Source organism: Ruditapes philippinarum, unplaced genomic scaffold (genome assembly GCF_026571515.1).
Source record: "Ruditapes philippinarum isolate M1 unplaced genomic scaffold, ASM2657151v2 ctg3444_1_1_1_1, whole genome shotgun sequence".
In the NCBI taxonomy this organism is placed as follows: Eukaryota; Metazoa; Mollusca; class Bivalvia; order Venerida; family Veneridae; genus Ruditapes; species Ruditapes philippinarum.
This window is the reverse complement of record NW_026859447.1, coordinates 40056-61751: the sequence shown is the minus strand read 5'-3', so window position 1 is coordinate 61751 and position 21696 is coordinate 40056. Positions and strand designations below refer to the sequence as shown.

General features: G+C 31.7%; 2 protein-coding genes across 2 annotated transcripts in view; both read left to right on the top strand.

Moving 5' to 3' along the window:
* The window catches only part of LOC132756548 (uncharacterized), a 30359-nt gene extending 20590 nt beyond the window's left edge, over positions 1-9769 (top strand). Inside the window, exons 4-6 of the mRNA XM_060747645.1 lie at positions 3756-6439; positions 6862-7156; positions 7585-9769. Of these exons, the coding sequence (XP_060603628.1) occupies positions 3756-6193 (2438 nt within the window). The 3' untranslated portion in view covers positions 6194-6439; positions 6862-7156; positions 7585-9769. The remainder of the gene's footprint in view (positions 1-3755; positions 6440-6861; positions 7157-7584) is intronic.
* A 9796-nt stretch (positions 9770-19565) lies between these two features.
* The window catches only part of LOC132756547 (protein SCAI-like), a 35005-nt gene continuing 32874 nt past the window's right edge, over positions 19566-21696 (top strand). The window contains exon 1 of the mRNA XM_060747644.1: positions 19566-19862. Within this exon, the coding sequence (XP_060603627.1) occupies positions 19756-19862 (107 nt within the window). The 5' untranslated portion in view covers positions 19566-19755. The remainder of the gene's footprint in view (positions 19863-21696) is intronic.

Here is a 21696-nt window from a genome sequence, read left to right as displayed (position 1 = left end):
TACGTGATGGCATTCAAACTATAATACAAAATGGCCGTCGCGCAAAATAAACTGTAGGTGTCCCATAACCGTTCCCTATAATTATAACCATATCACAATGAATTTCAAAAGATTTTCTGATGTAATAGTTGATTTTTCTAACATTTTTCGGTTACAAACATTAATCTGCACAAAATATAAAAGACTGCCCCCCTCCCCTCGCTCTTTTAATAAATTGACCTTTACAGGTAAATTATGTTATCATGTTTACAGAAATTCGCTTTGACCATGTCAGTTTTTTATTGTTCATTTGGAGTAGATTATAAAACTGAAAGGAATTCTGGCAAAATGAAGTCATATTTTGACATTTACATGTTCACTCACTTAATAATCTTGGATTGGCACTTTAGCTGAATAAATGTAACACTTGTTCGCCTTGTATGATTGTTTATGATTTAACATTGATCGTCAGTCTTCCCACTGTGCCATGCTCTTTCCGTCAAACTTCGGATGCGACCTCGAACACCAATTGTAAATTTCCTGCTATTATAAGTTTTCTATTTTAAGATTTCGGGTGGCACGAAAACAAGTTTTAAAAACCTTTGTATTGGCGCAACAGTGCAATCGGAACATTTGGGCTATTATTCGTAAACCTCGAACTTTAAATGGATTAAAAGTAGCTCTACCACGTGAATTTAGATGTAAACAAAAACAGACAGTGTAATCTTTGAAAATGTATAACGAATGTATTTTATTTTCACATCAAAATGAAAATAACGTTTATTTTAATAAAATAAAGATTGCAAATATGTCTGATAATTGCCAATCGGTAAACATTTTATATAAATATAATGTACTGTTTACTTTTATATCTCTATATTTAGGTAGATTTTACACGATGTATTGGAACAATCGTAGTCAACAACTTCAAACATTAAATTGATATTTGTTTACATGTTAAGTTTTTTAACGTGGGTTAGATAAAAACCTGTATTCTTGGCTGTGTTTAACGCCAGATATAATTGAGAGATAGGAAAAAGAAATTTTCTGTCAGAATTCAATTCGAATTTCTTGTAAGTGTTACTTTTGACAGTCTTACAAAACTAGTCCAAGCTGTAGTAAAATTGTGTGTGGGAAGTACAGTACCGGTAATGCATGTGTGGTTCCGAAAGTAAACCCCCTTGAAGTCAATGTGCAAGATTTAATGTTTCTCGAAAAGCTATTCCAATAACTTGAAGTATATTCATGCATTGCATTTTGTAAGATGTTATTAGGCTTAAAATACTTACTTTTTAACAGTGTTGTTTAGTTTGTTTGTTTGATTGATTGAGTTTATGTCACAACATGTGTGATGTAAAGGTGATATGGCGACGTTATAGTTTTACTTGTGGGGGAATACCTTGTGTTCCCTTCCATGCATTATTACTCTACCTGAGTAGATCAACGACGTTGCATAAGCTTGCTAGCTAGATAGCTTCCTCACATGAACGAATCCAAAGTCCGTGTCGGGATTCGAACCCACAGCGGTGATGGGCAGGTGGTGTGTTGTTAAGCGCAATTTGTAGATGTCAACGGGATATCCATAAAGGCTGAAATGGAACTAGGGGGGGGGGCGGGGGGTCAGTCGTAATTGGACATAGATATTGACCTTAATTAAATGAATGTAATTATGACTAAGATAATTTAAGTTTTTTGTTATATAACATAATATTATTTAATAGAAATTATTAAAATGACCTTTATGTTTTGACATGTAAGCAATTCGTGTAAGAAAAACACGGAATGAAATTTATTAAGACCCGGTCAGTAGCTTTTATTAGCTTTTAAATATCAAAATATTGCCTACTTATTTTGGAAAATTTTCAGCCAGGTGAGCTCCTTTAAGTCATGATTGTCCTCTTATAAGGGCTTTAAAATGATAAGTCCCGTTTCCTTGGATGAGCATACAAATATATAAATAAAATAATTTTCTACATTTTTTTTTTTATTTTATTTATGTACACATATAACCAGCTATTTTAAAGTAAGTAAATTATATCCAGGAATACTGATAAAGTAATTGACACTTTTGGTCTGTTTTAAATAGTATGTAAATGAAAGAATGAAACGCTTTAAATGTATACAAAAGCTATGTTCACGTTCATTTATGTCGGTTTTTAAGATGAAATGATAAACGTATTTGAGTATGATTAAAGGTTTCTTTATAACTAATACAGAAACAACAAAGGAATTTTTATTGGCAATAACCACTGCTTTACATTTTGGAATCAATTCAGTGACCTTAATAATATAGATATTACCCGCATTACATCACAAAAAGATCAAATAAGCTGATTTTGAAATAACACTTACATTTATTTGAAAGATATCACACTACAAAAATTTAACAATTCATATCTTAAAAGAATTACATATCCTTCAAGTAATGATAGTTTTGGACTAAAACATGTTTTCTGTTTCTTCGATGCAAAAAATAATGCCAAAATAGTAACATATTACTCAATCAAATGATCTGTCACGAAAGTCAAAATAATCCCATTGTTTAAGTAAACGATTGTTTGATATTATTAATACCCATCGCATCGCAATCCATCACAAGTTTTCTCGGTCAATTAGTTGAGGAACAAAACAACCTCTTTTGTCGCAATTGTATAAGAAAAAAATTATAACAATAGTTGATGTTTGTATTAGAAGTAATAGAAAGAGCACCGAAACACGAGGTTATCTGATTTGTACGAGGGGGCGTAGCCCCCGAGTATTAATCAGATTACCGAGTGTTTTGGTGTTCTTTCTCTTTTGTATCATAGTCAAACATAAAAACACGTTCCCTGTTGTCACAATATGAAACCCCGGCAAAAATGAACCAATGAACGAACATCTAAATATGATAATTTTGTCGCTTTCCCTTTCTCTGCCGTCACAATATGTAAACCCCAGCAAAAATGAGCCAATCAATGGACATGCTCTGGAGTGCGGGTAACTAATACCCGCACTCCAGTTAACGCACTGTGCATGTATATGTATACGATTTAAACCTGACACATTTTCAACAGAAAGGTCTCCAAACTATGATACAAGCATATATTCATGCATGTTTCTCCTTAAATAGAAACTGAATTTATATTATAAACAAGATGATTGCATTTGCATCTTAAAATTAGTTGATATGTATTTGGTTTCTTTTTCTGATCTTTACAGCATACACATTCAGGTCTCTTCGTGTTGCAGAAAGAAGATATAAAATATGCAAAGTGAAATCAAAGTTATATAAAATAATCATTTTCAAACGAGTGTAAAAATTTACGCATCCAGCTATACTTTTTAATGGTGTTAAAAGGGTCACGCGAGTTAACATCCGTGGACAAAATTTGATTGGTTTGTTGGCGAAAAAAATGATCATGATTGAATATCATAAGTTTTTTTTCGTATAGGAGTTTCACGGTGGAAATAATTTCACAAAGCATTTATCTATCACTGAAGTTTGAAACTTAAGTATAACTACCAATTTTTCATAAGGGTAAACACACCTTATTTTGAAACAAGTGCATGTATGATGATTTGATACTGTAACAGATAAAGTGTTTTAACATTGAATATTCTTGTGTACATCTTGCAAGAATATAAAATTAGAATATTCGTGATACACAAATTACATTCTTATAAAAAGGATTTGTATTTGATAAGATGATAAGATATACAGTTTTCTTACATCATCTTTTTTATATTTAGTTCACATAAATGATGTATATACATACTCTTCTATTTCATTTCTGCAGAACTTAAAGATTGTTTGATAGTATTCTACAAAAAGAGACACAGTAAAATTTTTCTGTCGCCACTTTTTGAAGAGAAAGACACACCCTTGCTTCCTTTCTATATCAGACCAGAGTTGAACTCAATTGCCTCAACACAGACGGGAAATGATGATAAAATACCAGTCAAATCGCTATCGGAGATGTTCAAATCTGTACATAAAGGTAACCGAGAAATATATGTACCCGCTGATGCTGGAGTAGGAAAAACAGCATTTTCAAAGTATCTGGCAAACTTATGGTGTCAATTCAATTGTCCAGATGAAGGCATGACACAATATTTTGCTGAGGATGATTTAGACTGCATGCAAGAATTTGATTTCTTATTCCTAGTCTTATTGAGAGACTCGTATAATTTATGTTCTATAGATGATCTCATATTTGAAACGATTGTTTCAAATTTAGGTTTTCAAAATGAACCCTCAAAAGATTTCCTGTTAAAGATTTTGAAAAATGAGAAATATCTAGTTATACTTGACGGACTGGATGAATGGACCCACCCCAAGAGGAAATGTTCCAGAATGCCACGATCGATCCCCCACAGGAATGACCGAGAAAATTGTACAATACTGACTACCACACGACCATGGAAATTAGATGTTTTGCAACTTAAGTCGAGTGAGATAGGCGAAAAAGTAGAACTTACAAAACTAAGTAAAAACTCGGCAGATACCCTTACAAGGAGGATATTACAAATATTAAAACCTCAGGTAAGTGAGGATGCATTACAAAAAGACGTCACAAAATTGAAAGAAGAAATAAATAGTAGAAAAAACGCCGAACTTACTTCTGTGCCTCTACTTTTAATATTTACAATTTGTTTATGGTGCGACGGTGCTAAAATAGGAAATTCAAAATGTGATATCTATGTTAATCTGATCGAGCTACTCTTATCGAGAACGACTCGGAAGCAGAGACAACTCAAACAGCTGGACATTTCTTCCAGTGACATCCCAAAATACTTTGCTGAATATGAAAACTGTATGAAATACTACCTACTCCTGGTGAATCTAGGAAAATTAGCTTTTTATACATTACTCAATGAAACAAAGGAAAACACGCTTGTATTTGCTGAATCAGTAGCCAAAAAATATCTCTCAACAGACGAGATGAAGTTCACACTCCACTCAGGGATGTTGTCTGAAAGTACATCCAAAACACTAACAAAAAAGTATAGTAAAGTATCGTTTTTCCACAAAACAGTTCAGGAATTCTTTGCTGCCATATTTATAAGTTCACAAAGTGACGCTCAGAAAACTGTTCTAGAAAAATGTAGAAATCTTCAAGACATTCTGGACATGTCAAACATTTGGGAATTCATAAGTAAATTGAATGCTGACCGGATGTGTGCAATATCAAATGACTTGATGACTGTGAGAAATGAAGACGAGAAAACGCGCGACTTTAGGATAAGGACATGTGTCGAACACTACATATACACTATTCCATTTTATGTTATACAGACAATGTTCATGTCGTGTTTGCAAGAAATGCCTGAAAGTGAAAATATTCAATTATGTTTACAAGATTTCTTCATTGACGCGATCAACGAGCACAGTGAACTGTTACAACGTTTATTAAAACAAAATAAACACAACATAAAATCCCTTTATATAGACACCATTAATACTTCAAGAAAATTACATGAACTTATAGATTTATTCTCTCTCACAGATCTATGTCATATACAGACACTTTTTTATGAAGATGACGAGGAGAAGGAAGCTGAGATCAATCTAATATTGTTTCCCAGTTTGCAAAGTGTTACTTTGCGGACTGGTAAATGGACAAATGGTGAAGAAACTCTGAATGAAAATTTGGCCCGATGTCAAAAATTACAATATTTACATATTAGCAGCTTCACGTTATCTCACAAAATAATGGAAACAATATTCAATTTTGTCTACCATCAAAAATTAATGAAAGAATTAACATTAAAGGGGTTAAAATGTAAAGAACACGTCGGCCATGAGTGTGAGAGATGGAACTTAGACGTGTCTCAACACTCAACACTAACAAAGTTAAAGTTGCGGAACTTTCCTAGATTACACTTAAATATAACGACTCCGTCATTAGTTAATGTTAAGTTGTCGTCCATCAATCTAGATGAAAGTTCTTTAATACTGTCATGTGACATGTTGAATATTGCTCATTTGGAGTTGAAGGAGATAGATATGTCTGCAGGAAGTTTACAGAAGATTACCCTGCTGGAAAATCTGCCGCAGACAGTTACAGTAGAGATGGGTTACATAAAACCGTTCACAGAGTATGACCGTATTAGAGAAAATATTCGGAGATCACAAACATTTAATGTGATACGAGACGACGACTGGCTTAGCGTCGTTAAGTTGGAAAAAAGTTCAGAAAAGACCAAAAAAGAAAAACATTGTGAAATAAGCTGAAGACATTAATTTAAATATTGTAAATGAAAATACTTAGAAAAAACCAAAACAAAAAACAGAGACTTATCAAACTTAACTTTATCGATTCAGTATATTTACATTCAGACTAATGATAGACAATTTGGAAGTTAATTAAGTGACAGTATAGAAAACATTTAATTGAAAAGAATAATGCACGGACGATTTTACGGAACTATTTCATATACAATTTGAATAGTCGTCATTAAAAAAGGAAATAGTTGACAGGTACGAGAGGTTTATACTTTTATTATATGGTTATTACAATATATACTGAACTAGATTTTTAAAGTGAATAGTGTTCTAAAATATGCTTTTAATTTAAAAGTTTAAACTTTAATAATTGAACTATTAGTTTATTTATTCATAGTGAATACTTTTGATATTATTTTGATATCAGATTGAAATTTAACACATCTATAGATTTTTATAGTGAGCACTTATATATTGAAAATTTGAAATTATAAACAGTACGACCATGAGCAATTGGCATGAATGTGCCGACCGTTCTTGGTTATAACTAGTTTAACTAGTTGCATGAGAAGTATATTTAGTTGCAGCCATAAGGTTATATATATAAACCATATGTATATATATATAAACCATATATTTATATATATATCTTTTATTACAGACGTCTTTCATTACAGATTTTTCACAGAAAACAAAATATTGAACATTCGGTCATATCATATGTCTAATATCACTTGTCAGCGGCCGTGGAATATTTGTGATGCAGAATCAATGATGACACCAAAACAATGAAAATGAACTACTTATCAACATAGACATGTTTCTTTCTTGCCAATGTAATAATTCTTATATTATCTTAAATGATTTTCCGCTCAATAAACTGCAAATGGAGATAGAAAAATGGTACTCGAAGATAGCCTCCAGGAAGATATTGCTGACAATTTGCCTCATCTCACAAATTTACGAAGCAAAGTAAAGAGGTTTTTCTTTAAAAGAATATTTTTTCCTCCATCACCTAGGCATGATTCATTTGTACTGTTGTGTAGTCTAATTAATAGAAATAAATGGAATTTTTCCAGTTTCGTAGGTAATGTACTGTGTACTCTTATATTAAAAACTGCACTAATGGGAAATTCCTTTCTCGTTCCTTTAAGATTAGATTAAGAATAATCATTTATGGAAGGTCGGTGTATCTACTTGGATGTCCGCTTGTTCTTTTATAAACAAATACATTTTTATTCAGCTGGCTATCAGGCCACTGTGCCTGGAATCTTGCATTTGATACATACGAGGTATTCACCATAGATATTTCTAAAAAAGCACATAAAATATGTTAAGAAAATACTTACATCTGTATTTTATTATGTTTAATTATTCATTTATTTTATTTCTTTTTCCAGAATTTCAGCTTCACCAATCTACAGGGATGATGAGAAATTTACTCCTGGTTCCCGGCTTAACGAAAACAAACCCAAAAGCAAATTGTTTAAAACATGGTTTCATCACCAGTACCATGTGTATGCTTCTTGTTCCTGGTTTAACTGTGTAAAAATACAAACTTGCATCACAAGTACCATACTGATATCTGATTTCATCAATGCAACTTCACATCAAAGAAAATTACACCATGACCGCTGTCAAATGTTTAAGAACTAAGAAACTCTTTTATCAGTGAATTGAATTCCTACCGGTAGAAAACACAAATGTAACCACAGCTATAATTACACTAAGCCATGATTAAACTTATGTAGAAAAAAAATCTAGTTTAAGCAAGTCGATTCGAAATATTTTTACTTCATAATATTTGCATTAATACTATTTTTTGCAATTTAAGAGTGAAGTGATATATCAAGAATTGTTAAACAGTAAATGATTTTACTATTAAGATGATTGTAAAGCCTGGTATATGTATAGATGTTTATTGTACTATTAGACTGGAATTCTGTATTATTGTAGGATTTTGATGATAGTTTCGCGCTTATTTTTATTCATTCATTTTTCTGCAGTAATAGTTGCTGATGACATAAAGGAAACTTGAAAGTTATTAAATTGATGCTCTATATGTATAGATAAGATAAGTGAACATGTTCTATTTTGCTGTTCGTGATGTTAGTATTAACATTGATATATTTTCTCATGATTGATATGTACATGTATATAAGTTAGTAATTTAGATTTTTACAGGTTATATGGACAGTTATAATCCTACACATTTATAAGGTCGCTTTTCACTGGATAATCTTGACGTTTATATACTTATTACTTGTATTCTGTCAGAAGATTTTATGTATTACATATTTATGATAATGGCACAGCTTCTGTCTTTTTCTAAAATGGACTATATATCTTGAGTGTGCAACAACCTTGTATATAGATGATGTCCTGTTCAAGTTGACATTACACATGTACAGTATGATAAAATTAGTTATAAAGGTTGTTGACAGGTTATATGGCCCATCACAATCACTTGTGAGATTTTATAACCTGACCCGCTTGACTTTGGTTATATCGCACGGCCATATATCCTGTCAAGAATCTCAAACGAATTTATTTAACAACCTAATTCCTTAGAATGAAGAAATGGGAAAATGTCTTCATAAATAATTGCAGCCATATTTTATTAGTTCTATAGATTTTTGACAGGTTATATGGCCCTATATAAATGATTATATTGCAAACAACCGTTTTACAGTCATATAACCTGTGAGAAAAAAATTTATTACGAGTTTATAATATACAGCAAGCATCTTTTTAGAGATAAAAGTGAGATGTCTTCATAAATTGAAATCAGTCGTGTATATAAAATTATAAGTCCAATGAAAAGGGACGTTACAAATGTGCACCATTATAAAAATGTGATATACAATCATGCAATATTAGGATTTCTCGTCATTTTGTTTTTCATTCAACATTGGTTGAATATTTTGATTGTTCTGTAAAGTTATTGTTTTCTTTTGTCCTTGCATTTATATATTTTGGTTACTCATAGATGTATTTATATGTAGAGGGTTGCGCTGATTTGATACAGATTTGTATATACAACAATATATATATTAATTGTCAATGTTGTTTACAAAATGTTCTAGTCTGATACAATGTATTTTTTGTAAATATAGATGTATATACACTATACTTATGAGTTCTCATTAAATACATATTATGCCCAAATTTCATATTTGAAAAGAAACAAACTGATTATTACTATAAAGCCTATTTTAAAATGTATAATAAACATCTTTTGAATACACACAGAGAAGATATTTTCTGTTTTAAATTCTACAGACTACAGGTAATATCAGTATAAATGCATGGTGTCATTAAATTTTTAAGGGACTCCACTGAGGGTTTTTTACATGAACGTACTGAAATATTTTTTGTAGATAAATGTACCATTTGATGTAGGTTTAGACCACTAATCCTTGTGCAAAATTTCAGATCATTCGCGCACTTCGTTTTGCAGAATAATTATTCAAATTGTAAAAAATGACCCAAAATGAAAAGCGTTTAAATGCTTTTCACTCAAATCGAGCAAAGAAAGGCATAAAAGTACGAGTTTCAATTTATTTCAAAGTATATTTCTTAACTATTTTTTGCATATATTACCCCAGCTCATTTATGTAAAAAGATCAAATGTTGTGTTTTTAGGCTTTTAAACCTCAGTGGAGTCCCTTTAAACTGGCAGTTTCATAAGAAATATAGACAAAATTAGTTTAAGAAGTAATAGGAAAAGAGCTTCCCAAGTATAGTTTATACATTCCCTAATCCATATTAGATATAATTAGGAAAAATTTACTAGATTTCAATAGAAAAAAATAAAAGTATTTTACAAAAAATGAGCAAAGTATATATTTAATCACAGATTTATAGTAATATAAATCCGTGATTTAATGTATTTTTTCATCTTATTTGTAAAAATGTTATAATCATAATTCGTCGCCCTATTCTAAAAATGGTGTATCTACAATTTCCTCTTTTTTGGGAAAAAGGGGTTAAAGGTTCAAGACGTTGTAACTTTTATTTAATAACTCCTAACAGTGTGGACTTCTGGATTGGTATTATAGATGTCAACATGTGATGAAAGCACTTTGTTATATACCTTTATAACTTGCAGTAATTGTAAAAATTTAAAAAAAAAATTGGAGATAGACCAAAAATGTTTATTTTTAGATAAAAAAATTACTCTAAAAATGAGTTTGCGGAGATATGACAAAGTAAGGCTAAAATTGTAAATACTTTTTGAGTTAGCATTTTTTAAGAGTAATAATTTTACTATAGAATATAAGTAGATTTTTACATTCTAAAGATCATTTTCAGCCAGAGTGGTTGAACCGCTGACACTGAATCACTTTATCTTCGTAAAATACTATGTCAAAGTGTAAATTCATTCAGGTGATCTCCAACTTGGGCCTTTCTCGATAATAACAATATAAAATTGTGCCATAAAAAAAGAAAAACAAACATTTAACAAAATTTTTAATCAATGAACTTGCTAAAACAAACTGACATATTTTGAACCATTATGAAAAATGAAATGATTGTAACCATCTCTAATATTGTGATTAAATGATACAGATATAAATTATATTACCATTTCATTTCATTTCATTTTATTGGCAAATCGGCAAATAAACATTACCTTTGGTCATTAACAGAGTATCATGACAAATATGGCCAAAAGTTAAATAGTTACAAACATTACATCATACAATATATAACAAAAAGAGTACAAGAATGAAACTAATTAAGAAGCAGTTACATCTTCAAGAGACTGTTGCCTCAACTTAAATGCATTATGAACATAGTGAGCACATTTAAGAATAAGCTTTTTGTTATTAGTGGACATTATAGTCGAAAATTTTTGTATAGTAGGCCATGAAATGTTTCCTAAATATTTGGTTCTTATAACAGTATAAATTGGACAACATAAAAGGAAGTGGTATTCTGATTCAATACATATACATAGTTTACATTTGCGATCGTTTCTATCAATGTTAAAATGTTACCAATAATTCTTTTTAATTCACACAATTAAAGTCAATACCACATGCATTCAAAGTCTCAAGTATTGTTTGTGGTTTAATATCGACGTATGAAAAAATATCTGCTCAAGTTCTTAACAATCTTTCAAGATTGCAAAATCGTCGTTTTCAAGATTTTACATCCAGTGAATTTTGCGATCTCCCATATTGATGTTTGTCGCACAACGTAGATACTGGACATTCCATGAACAGGCTAACTCAAACCGAGCCGGCAACATTTTAGATCATGCCGTATTGTGCTTTAAGAATTCTGCTATTATCTAATAAATATAATCATTGATGAGAACACTGAAACTCGCATGCAAACTTAAAATCTATGTTTTGACAAGACAGTGGTATTCCGATCCCATTGGAATGTTAATTATCTATTTATTTTGTGAATATTTTAAGACTTTAAACAATGATTTATCTGAAACTGACGGCAAGTCAAAACTTCACCACAGACTTGATGTTGTTGATATAAAATTCCATAGTTTTGTGGAAGTTCTGCTAACTGCAGTCACAAGTACTAAGAGACAACATTTCTGTAAGGACAACGTCAGATAATGTAAGTAAGTCTGACCTGAAATGGACCAAATATTATCATTAACAATTAAACAACAACAATGTTCGATACTCCAAATAGTTCCAAATAGTTAATACGAATATCCGAATATAGTTATCCGAAACTATGTGATTGTGAAACTTTGAGAAATATATATAAAAGAATGATAATACTATGAAACAAATACAAAAAACAAAATATAAATTCACTTAAAAACGTATAAAAGCTAAAATATATTACTTACATGCTTCAGAAATCATTTTTTAACTGTTACTTTCCTAGTTAGCTGGCTGATTTAGATACGATTGTTGTTGTTATCACTGGAGTTAGAACAATTATATTGTCAGGCCCCTTCAGGTCACATGACATATATTTTTCAACTTGATTGGCTGGCACGAAAGATTAGCCTAAAAGTGTTACATGTGTTGGAGATACGACGAAAAAAGGCTAACAGCAAAGCTTTCCATTGGACATAGAACAAAATACAGACGCTATATCTACAAAAGTATGACGTAAATCTTCACAAGTTTTGTTTTGGAGATAGAACAAACTAATACTAAAATAAATGTGCAGTTATCTCATTTTTGGTAAAAATGGAGTTAGGACATTTTTAGAATAAGGCGACGAATATGTACATACTTATTAGAGAAGGTGAAATGCTGACACGATTATGGCGTAAAATGTGACGTCATTTTAAAAGCATGGACTTCATTACATATATATGTATATTTGTTTCAGATCTATGTTAGATTGTAGATATTGATATCATGTAGATGTCTCTAGTTTATATATTATAATCGTGCCGTTTTAAGTACTGTCGTGCATTTATTTGGACATGACATCATATCATTTTTTTCAAATTTAACATAAGCACACGCCAGCGTTCTTATTTCAGGTTTGTGATTAATAGAATATTATATTATTTGTAAAGCGTCATAACTTATTTTATTGAACTAGTTGAAATACATGTAATATTACGCTAGTCATAGGCGGGTATGATATTTTATTGCATATCATTCAATAAATTCAGTATTAAACATCACGCCTGGCAAACTGTCGCTCCACTTCAAAATTGTGGTGTACGGTAAAATGAGCGAACGGTATTTCCGAGATAGAGCGGAAGGCCGATTTAAACGCCTAATTGTAATTGTTTATGTTTTTGTCTTTAGGATTGATTTAGGCTTCCAATTATCTAAGCTGTTACAAAAAGAAAATTATATTAAGCCCGGGAGAACTTTTCTAAAATATATAGTCGTTGAAAGGATATCACAATAAATTAGTTCTCTGTAAAAGGTATACATATCTCGGTCTTAACACTTGATCATGTCTATTTAAACTTCTATAGCTTTTATTTATAAAAACCATCGACTACGCTCCTCCTAATACGTCAAATTAATATCGCCTTGCGCTCAACATCGAACCTTTTGCTCCATCTCTTGCCCTTTCGCGCCACTACTTTCGAAAAATATCGATTTACAAATTTAAGAAATCCTTCAGGAGTAATTTATTTTGCAAATTTTGCACGAAGAGCAAGTTCTTATTACGGGTTGATAATTTACTAATACACTTTTTTACAAGAAATCCAAAAGGTATGGCATTTCTATGGTTGGGAAGTTCAATATTCTACAAATCATCGTTCGCTTCGCCAGGGAGAAAAGTTCTCCCGGGCTTAACATAATTTTCTTTTTGTAACAGGTAAGATCATTGGAAGCCTAAATCAATCCTACACGGAACTACATTTTCCGTTTTTCGAAAAAATACAATTTAGATAAATAACAAGACAAAAACATAAACAATACTTACAATCGGCCTTCCGCTCTATCTCGGTAATGCCGTTCGCTCGTTTTACCGTACACCACAATTTTGAAGTGGAGCGACAGTTTGCCAGGCGTGAACATACACTCATTCAATACTGTATTGTCAATGCACGTTTTCTTCTACTGGAAAACATTTTAATTAATTCTAACATTATAACATATTGAAACTTCAACACAATTGTTTAGTTTATTCAAGCGAGCATTAATGTATTAATAAACATGTATTATAATATATAAAATCGCTTTTTTTCTATTGTTGATTCACTGATTCACAATCAACACTAGAATACAAGGTGTTTCATAATATCTGTCCATATTTGTATTTATATTTGTGTATATTAAAGTGACACTTTTCCATATGAGCAAACATTTTTTACAAGAAAAAAGTAAAATTTTAAAAATACAGAAACGCATACATATATTAATTCATTATTCCGAAAATTCTTCGCATGTTTTAATACGCAATTGAATATGTCTTATTTAATATTTTGTTTATTTATGCTGTACACTGTATACTTATAAAACAGAGTAATGACTTTTTTTTTACATAATGATATTTTAGACATTACTTTTTGTGAATTTCAAGTGCAAGGTTGTATGTCTTAAATGCATAAGTCATATTTGTAGCTTTACGGTAGTTTAAGGGTTTTTAAATGATCAGCTAAAACATAAGCATTTGTACTTGAGGGTAGTTTTATTTTATTTTTTACAAATTTACTAATACATGTACAATGCTAAAATAAGTGTCTTAGATTATAATAAATCACTTAATTTGTACAATTAATATATATACTATCACTGATGTTCCAAGATTAAAACCTTTAAAACAAGTAATTTTATGGATACTCAGTATCTAAAGTTTGAGCTGTAACATTGATTGATTTGTAAAAGTACATGCATATTAATAACTATGAATCCAATTTCCCTAAACTAGATAGATAATAGAATTTAATTTACAACTGAAAACATTTCTTTAACTTAAGAAGAGTTTAGTTTTGCTAAAAAGTAGCGAAGTAAATACAAGTAGATTATAATACACATTTATTACAGTATGATATATGGCATTCAAAGTTAATTCAAGATTGTTTCCTCTACAAAAGTTGATTGCAAATTAAAAAGAAACGAACAAAAAAGAATTAAACTATCGTATATTTACAATAAGAACTGACAGAATTTCAAGTTTAACTTTATTTTTCACAATTTTAAGATTTAACCATTGTCTAATGTTTTTAGTGCATGCAAAAACTTCTAACTGTAATCTGAATAAGCTATTCCATCAAGAGAGATAACTGTGTGTATAGTTTAATTATTTTTATGTTATTATGACTTTCTGTTAGTTTAGTGTTAAACAATTAAGATATGTTAATAGCATATTTTGTTGTTTTAGAATTTATGTTGATTGTTTATAAAATATTCATATCTATAAACCTATATTTTTATGTCTTTGAAAATAAAACATTTTAAATTGAATAGAGTTTATCATTTACTAAGAAGCCTTGATTTTAAGGCTGGGAACGGACCCATTAATCCTTAATGTTTACACTGTCCTTGAAAAGTCATAGCCGTAATTTTGTGACAACAGCACTTGTTAGTCCAGCACACCCAGGTAAAGATGGTTTAATTAACATTATTAAACTTTTCTCAACAACATAAGTCAAAGCAAGTTCTACTGGAAGAATTTAGGAAAAACATACCTACACATATAGATGTACCCAGTTAAAGGCTTGAGCCTTACTGCGAAAATTATATTTTGTGACACAAGTACTGGCGAGTACAGAAACGCTTTCAAGAAACAAGGAATGGTCTAAGTTTACAAAGGGCCATAATTTATTTGAATCAAAAGAAAAGTTATGGGCCTTGGAAAGTGATATTCAATTATGGTTACAGAGACATATATTAAGGTCCAAGTGGTGTCACTCGAACCAGAAATGTTCTAACTTCACAAACGGCAATTATTCTGTAGAAATCCTTGCTATATGTCTCGACCCTAGACAGTGACCTATAATAGTCTTGGTAATAAGTATGAAAGTGACCAACAATTATCTCAAGTTGGTAATGAGAGAAAATATGCACAATAATTTGTACGTAAAAGTTTTACCCTGGTGTTACATTAAATATGACCCAAATTTCCCCATACCGCTGTGGGTTCGAATCCCGACAGGGACTTTCACTTTGGATTCTTTCATGTGAGGAAGCTATCCAGCTAGCTTACAGAACGTCGGTGGTTCTACTCAGGTATTCCTGCCTAAAATAATGAACGGAAGGGCAGCTAAGGTCTTGCTCCACCAGTAAAGCTGGAACGTCGCCGTATGATCTTTACTGTGTCGGTGTCCAACAACAACAACCAGCTGCAAATATACGTCATCAATTGTCAACGTTTGACTTCTTCCCAACCCATGCGTGAAATGTTGACCCCCGTTGAAAACTGCTCAACTATAGGCCTAGGCATTCCATATTTGAACATTGATAAGTGATGAAATATGCCAATGGTCATACATAGTAATATTTTTGTATTCCTTTAAGATCTGTACATAAGTGATGAGCATTTGCCAATTGCAAGCAGAATAATGTATGTTTATGTTTTTCCACAGGGGGTCGAGTTACGGTCTCTTATTGTTACTATCACATTAGTTAAAATCCATCTTGACCTCTCTTAGGATGCATATTAAGTTAAGGATCTACAACAGCCGTGTTATATTTAATTTTCTTATTAATATATATAAGTGCGTTTGCAGCTGGGGCTCAGTTGTTTTGTTTTTTGTTGTTGTTTTTTACCAACTGGTCAGGGGAAGTAACCGCTGCAAAATGTTTGTAGTGTAACCGCAAACGGTTACTTCTCCTGGTCAATAGGAAGGTTGGTGCATTTTTCGTGCTTGTGATGACGCCTGTGAGAAATTATGTTTCTTCCCAGCGTTTTTCGTTTAACTAAAATTGAAACTGACTGTTATAATTAATCAACATTTAACGATGGATCAGTTCTCAACGACTTTTTGATAAAAAATTAATGTTAATTGTTGGCAGAATCAATTCCCAACTCACCCAGGCTCAGTTTTCAACGTTTAAAAATGACCAATGTTTATAAATTTTCGTAAATTTTCAACGGCGTCAACTTTTAATGTTACACCGGTTGTAATACTGACTCCGTGGACATAGTTGGTGCGATAGCTAAGTTCGTTAGACAACTAGCTGTCACTCCTGGGCTCCCGGGTTCGATCCTGGGTAACACCCTTAGGATTTGTCAGAAACATTTTCAGTGTTTCTCACCTAACTAGAGGTGTACTGGTAAGAAATCCAGGTAATCCTCGCATGTAAAAAAACCAATGGGTCTTTCCAATAAGAGCTAGGGACAGGTTCCCGGATTCCCTTGTATCTCAAAGTTGTCTCTGAAGTGACTAGTCTAGAGTTATGTCTACGTCCTCTCGAAGGGTTTGACATTAATGGAAGATAGATAGACTAGAAGGAAAACTTTTCTTTGAACGTAGGAACTAACAATTTGGTTGCATTCAAATGGAACCTTACGAGGACAAACAAATAATTTTCAAAACCAAGCATTAACTGGCCGCATTAAGTAAGGAAGAAATGACCAGTATCTGTACATCCCGAGAAATAATGGAGACAATGTTCCGAACCGGCCAGGTTTTCATCATTTTTCTGGCCGACATGACATTATATGACACTAATATTTTCATGTATGCGATATATCGTTACAGATACTGCTTATTCGCGATCATTGTTTTATGACTAATCATAATTTGAAACCTGAATTGAACGGTTCAACCCCTTAAGTATTCAAATGGTGTCTACAGTGTAACTATGAAAAACAACTAAAGGGGCCATGTTGTGAAGGTTTCTGAATTTATGAAAAAAGCAAACTTGTACGAAACTGTCTGTTATGGAGAAAGAAAATGTCGTTAATAATAAAAATTCATTGGAAAGTTCAGACGCTCTTGTTTCCGGCAAAATAAGACACTTGTTCCTGGTCCAAAACAGAGTCCCCTAATCGCCTTGTCTTATAGAATCAAAATTAGATTCTTTTTCAATGTCAAATTATATTCTTTTCAAAGCTTTAATTACATTTTTTCAAGCTCAAAATATTACTATTTTATAACTGAAAATTATATTCTTTTCCAAGCTCAAAATTACATTATTTTTTTCTCCCTCTCTTCTTCTTACGAAAACCATATTCTTTTAATTCACTGAATATAACATGTGGATGCCAGTTAAATATTCTTACAAACGTGAAAATTTTAAAATATCGCCAAAAGAGGCACAATAATAACTGATCTGGATGACTCTACTGTGTCTTCTGTATAAAATATTCCATTGAATGATTGATTGTTCTATGGTAAAATGAATATTTGTACGAATCTTGACTGATGTGGCAATGTGTTTGTATCTATGATGGCAAGACTGTCTTGTTTTGTAACCTGATGGAATGAGTAAACAGGAACCACCCTATGTTTTAATTTAATGTATTTTAAATCGTGACAAGAAAAGAATTTCCGAAGCACAGCGTATATTTAAGTACTGTAAATGAAAGTGAATCAATTTCCTCGTGATCGCACGATAAAATATATTCGTGCTATATAATTTCTTTGACCTACATTTTCATCCAACGAGAAGGCCTGTGTAATTCGAAAATTTGTGACTGTCTATTTCCCATAAATAGTCTTTTAAAAACATTTATCTAACCATTGTAAAACTTATTTAAATAAGTGCGTCTTAATAGACAAATACGTGCAAGGGTCAGTTAAATAAAAGAAAAACAGAATCCCTAAAGAAAGCCCAAAACGGCAAAATTGAAAATGTTGCAAGATCGGTTTGATTGGGTCTGATCATGGACGCTAGTGATAGTTGCAAGAAACGTACCCCTTGCAACGGCCTAAGAAATATTCAACATTTATACATGAAAATAGTGAAATTTTGGATTTAGAAATATGCGCAGATGTGGCGACACATTTGGACCATGTGAAAAGTGGCGTATGGTCCCTGAATAAAAGAATGCATAGAACTGATTGATTAATGTACGGGGGACTTTTTAGAAATCCCTTAATTAAGAATGCCCGAAACAGAAAATTGAAAATGTTGCAGGCTTTTTTTTTTTATTTCAAGCCTGTTCATGGAAAGGCCCGAAAGAAGTGGTAATTGCAACTACCGTCCTACTTTAAAGCTTTTTTTTATTTATCTAACGTTTTTTCTTTTGTTTGTTTGATTTTTTTCTCAAAATTAACGTTTAACAATGATTTTGTGGGTGGGCTATTCGCTTATAGGGAAATATATAGAGGATATACAAGTTTCTTTTTTTTTCTGTAAATACAGGATCTATTTTCGTCGAGTAGTACGAAAATAGATTTCGCGAGTGACAGTAGGTGAAATATAATGAATTTCATATAACAATATGGAAATAAATCCTGTATTTATAGGAAAAACACTTGAAATTTCTGTTTATTATGTACATTGTACTTTTTTGACAGAGTTCCCCAGAAATTTTGTGTATTGGCTGAATTTAGAAGAAAGTAATCAGCTAAGACACAAGTAAATATACTGAAAAAATGTTTCACTGTGCGCAGTGAAAAATAAATTTTACAGTGAAAATACGGAAAGTCAAAATACGTATTTTATTTCATCAATATTTATCATTACGTGTGCATAATAAACCATGGAACTTAATATAATAATTGTCTGAATATCTGTGAATAAACTAACATATGTAGTGGCCTACGTATCTCTTCATGGAATTTGAATTATTCTTTTTTCAAAATTGAAACAAAAAGTTTGTTAACTACGACAGGACACGGATTTATAATATTTGTAATATAAATCCGTGGACAGGAACATCTTTTATTTTACCGGTCCAGTATTTTAAGCCCAAGATTTTAATAAGACACTTCAGGCAGCAGAGGCTTTAAGAAAAAAAAGAGCAAATTATTTAGTGGCGTACTACCTTACAATTCGTCAATATTCTGATACAAATTTTACATGCACCGCCTTTAATTTTTGCATGGACACAAAAACTGAAATATTTTCAGTTTATTTATCGTATGTGTGATTAATTTGAGATTGCAATGACTAAATATTGAATGCCAAGTGATTGCTTTAACTGTTTGCCGTTCCTCTTCGCAGTTTTTATTTTATAACGTAAGGACGGTGTAAAAATTTAAGAAATCAAAAATGTCTGAGGAAGGCACTGCGCCACCAATGGATGAGAATGAGAAGAGAATTGTCAATGAATTTTGTCATCTCCTGGAAAAGTCAAAGCAGCTGTTTAATGGATTGAGGTATAATTAAAACTAGAATAAGCATCTTCTTTAATTAATGTTTATGTGTTATAGTTATTGTTGACATAAGTTTGAAAAAGAAATCAATGTCAAAATATTAAATAATGAATGTCAAAATTGCAAATTCCTAGTTATTAACGAATTGACATCTGCTGATAAGATCCTGATGTTTAAACCAGTGCTGCATACAGAATTGTATTATACAATGTAGCTTTTTTCTGTAAAGATAAGTATTTCAATATTTGTAATTGTTCACCACTCGGGGTTCCTGATGGAGGTGACGCGATAGCTCAGTTGGTTAGACGGGTGATGTGGTTTCGTTAAACTACCGTTTCGGCAAACTGATCTTATAAAATAAAACAGGTAGTGGTTTCGGCGAACTTAATTTATATTGTCAGGGTTTCTATTGACGCACATTTCCTGCGTCCTTGACGCAAAAATAGTAACCTAGGACCCTCAATTACTCGAAGTGTGCGTCCATGGGGACGCAAATTAATTTTTCCTCTGTAAATATCATTTGGAAATTCCTTCCGCTTCTTTAAAGGAAATGACGTAATTTGGTAGACGGGTTCTAATATTGAATGAGCAGAGTTATCTTTCTTTCAATTAATTTCAGTTTAATACGGAATAAAACGGCGCATACTAGAATTTAGTCGACCTTAAAAAAGCGTCCCAGTCTATGCGTTTTTTGTTATAAAATAAATCGTAAAACATGTCGGCTGCTCCCCCAATTTTAATGAAAAGTGGCTAAGTTAACTTACCCGTGGCTCGTCCAAAACGAGAAGACCACGGATATGAAATGCAGCCATTGCGTCTCAACCAAAAAATGTAATCCATTTGCCTCGGAAAATGGATGTTTGAACTTCCAAAATAGTAGATACATTTGTCCGTATGCAGTTAAACAATTGATAAAATTAGTCGGACCAGATGTGAAAGATCTTGACTTTATGCAGGTTGCACAAACATTCAGCCAAATGAAAGAAATGAAAAAATAAAAAGTAACAATGAATGATAAATGGTTTATATTTTTTCATTTTATTTATCGATAACAAGGTCAATAAAAATGCACATGTAGTTGAACAATGTATATAAATGTAAAGAATTAAACCTAGACAATATATATAAGTAATACCTTACTTTAAAGTAATAAATGATTAGGACCCAGGGCTCGACATTAACGGTTGTCCGACTGCCCGGGACAACTAAAAGTTTGGTCCGGGCAAGTTATTTTGAAAAGCACTTGTCCGACAGGGCAAGTGAAAATAAAAAGCATCATTGACAAAATGCATGTACAATATGAATAGAAATAACATCTTTTCATTTATAAACATCTTTAAAACAAAATACACCATGAATCATTATCAATAATGTGAATATACTACGGTCATGTACATTTGTTGATATAGGAAACGGAAGGAAAAATATGAGCATGCGCCGCGGTAAGGTAATACCCCGTTCTAATAATAGACTATATCTAATTTTGTACAAGGTAATTCCCGGGTTAGCTGTTGTTTAAATTTTGATGTTTGCATGTAAAGATATCATTGAAAATATGTAAATAATCATATTGATCTTTAAATATAATTGATAAAGTTTTTGCATTTAAAATGATTTATTGGTTAATCTAATATAACAACATTATGAACACAACGAAGACTCGTTTACGGCTGTTGACTTGATGATTGAACGGGGAATTACCTTACCGCGGCGCATGCTCATATTTTTCCTTCTGTTTCCTATATCAACAAATGTACATGACCGTAGTATATTCACATTGAATAAACAGATGAACCGATGTTTTAGAAAACTACTAAATACAAAAAATATTTGTGTC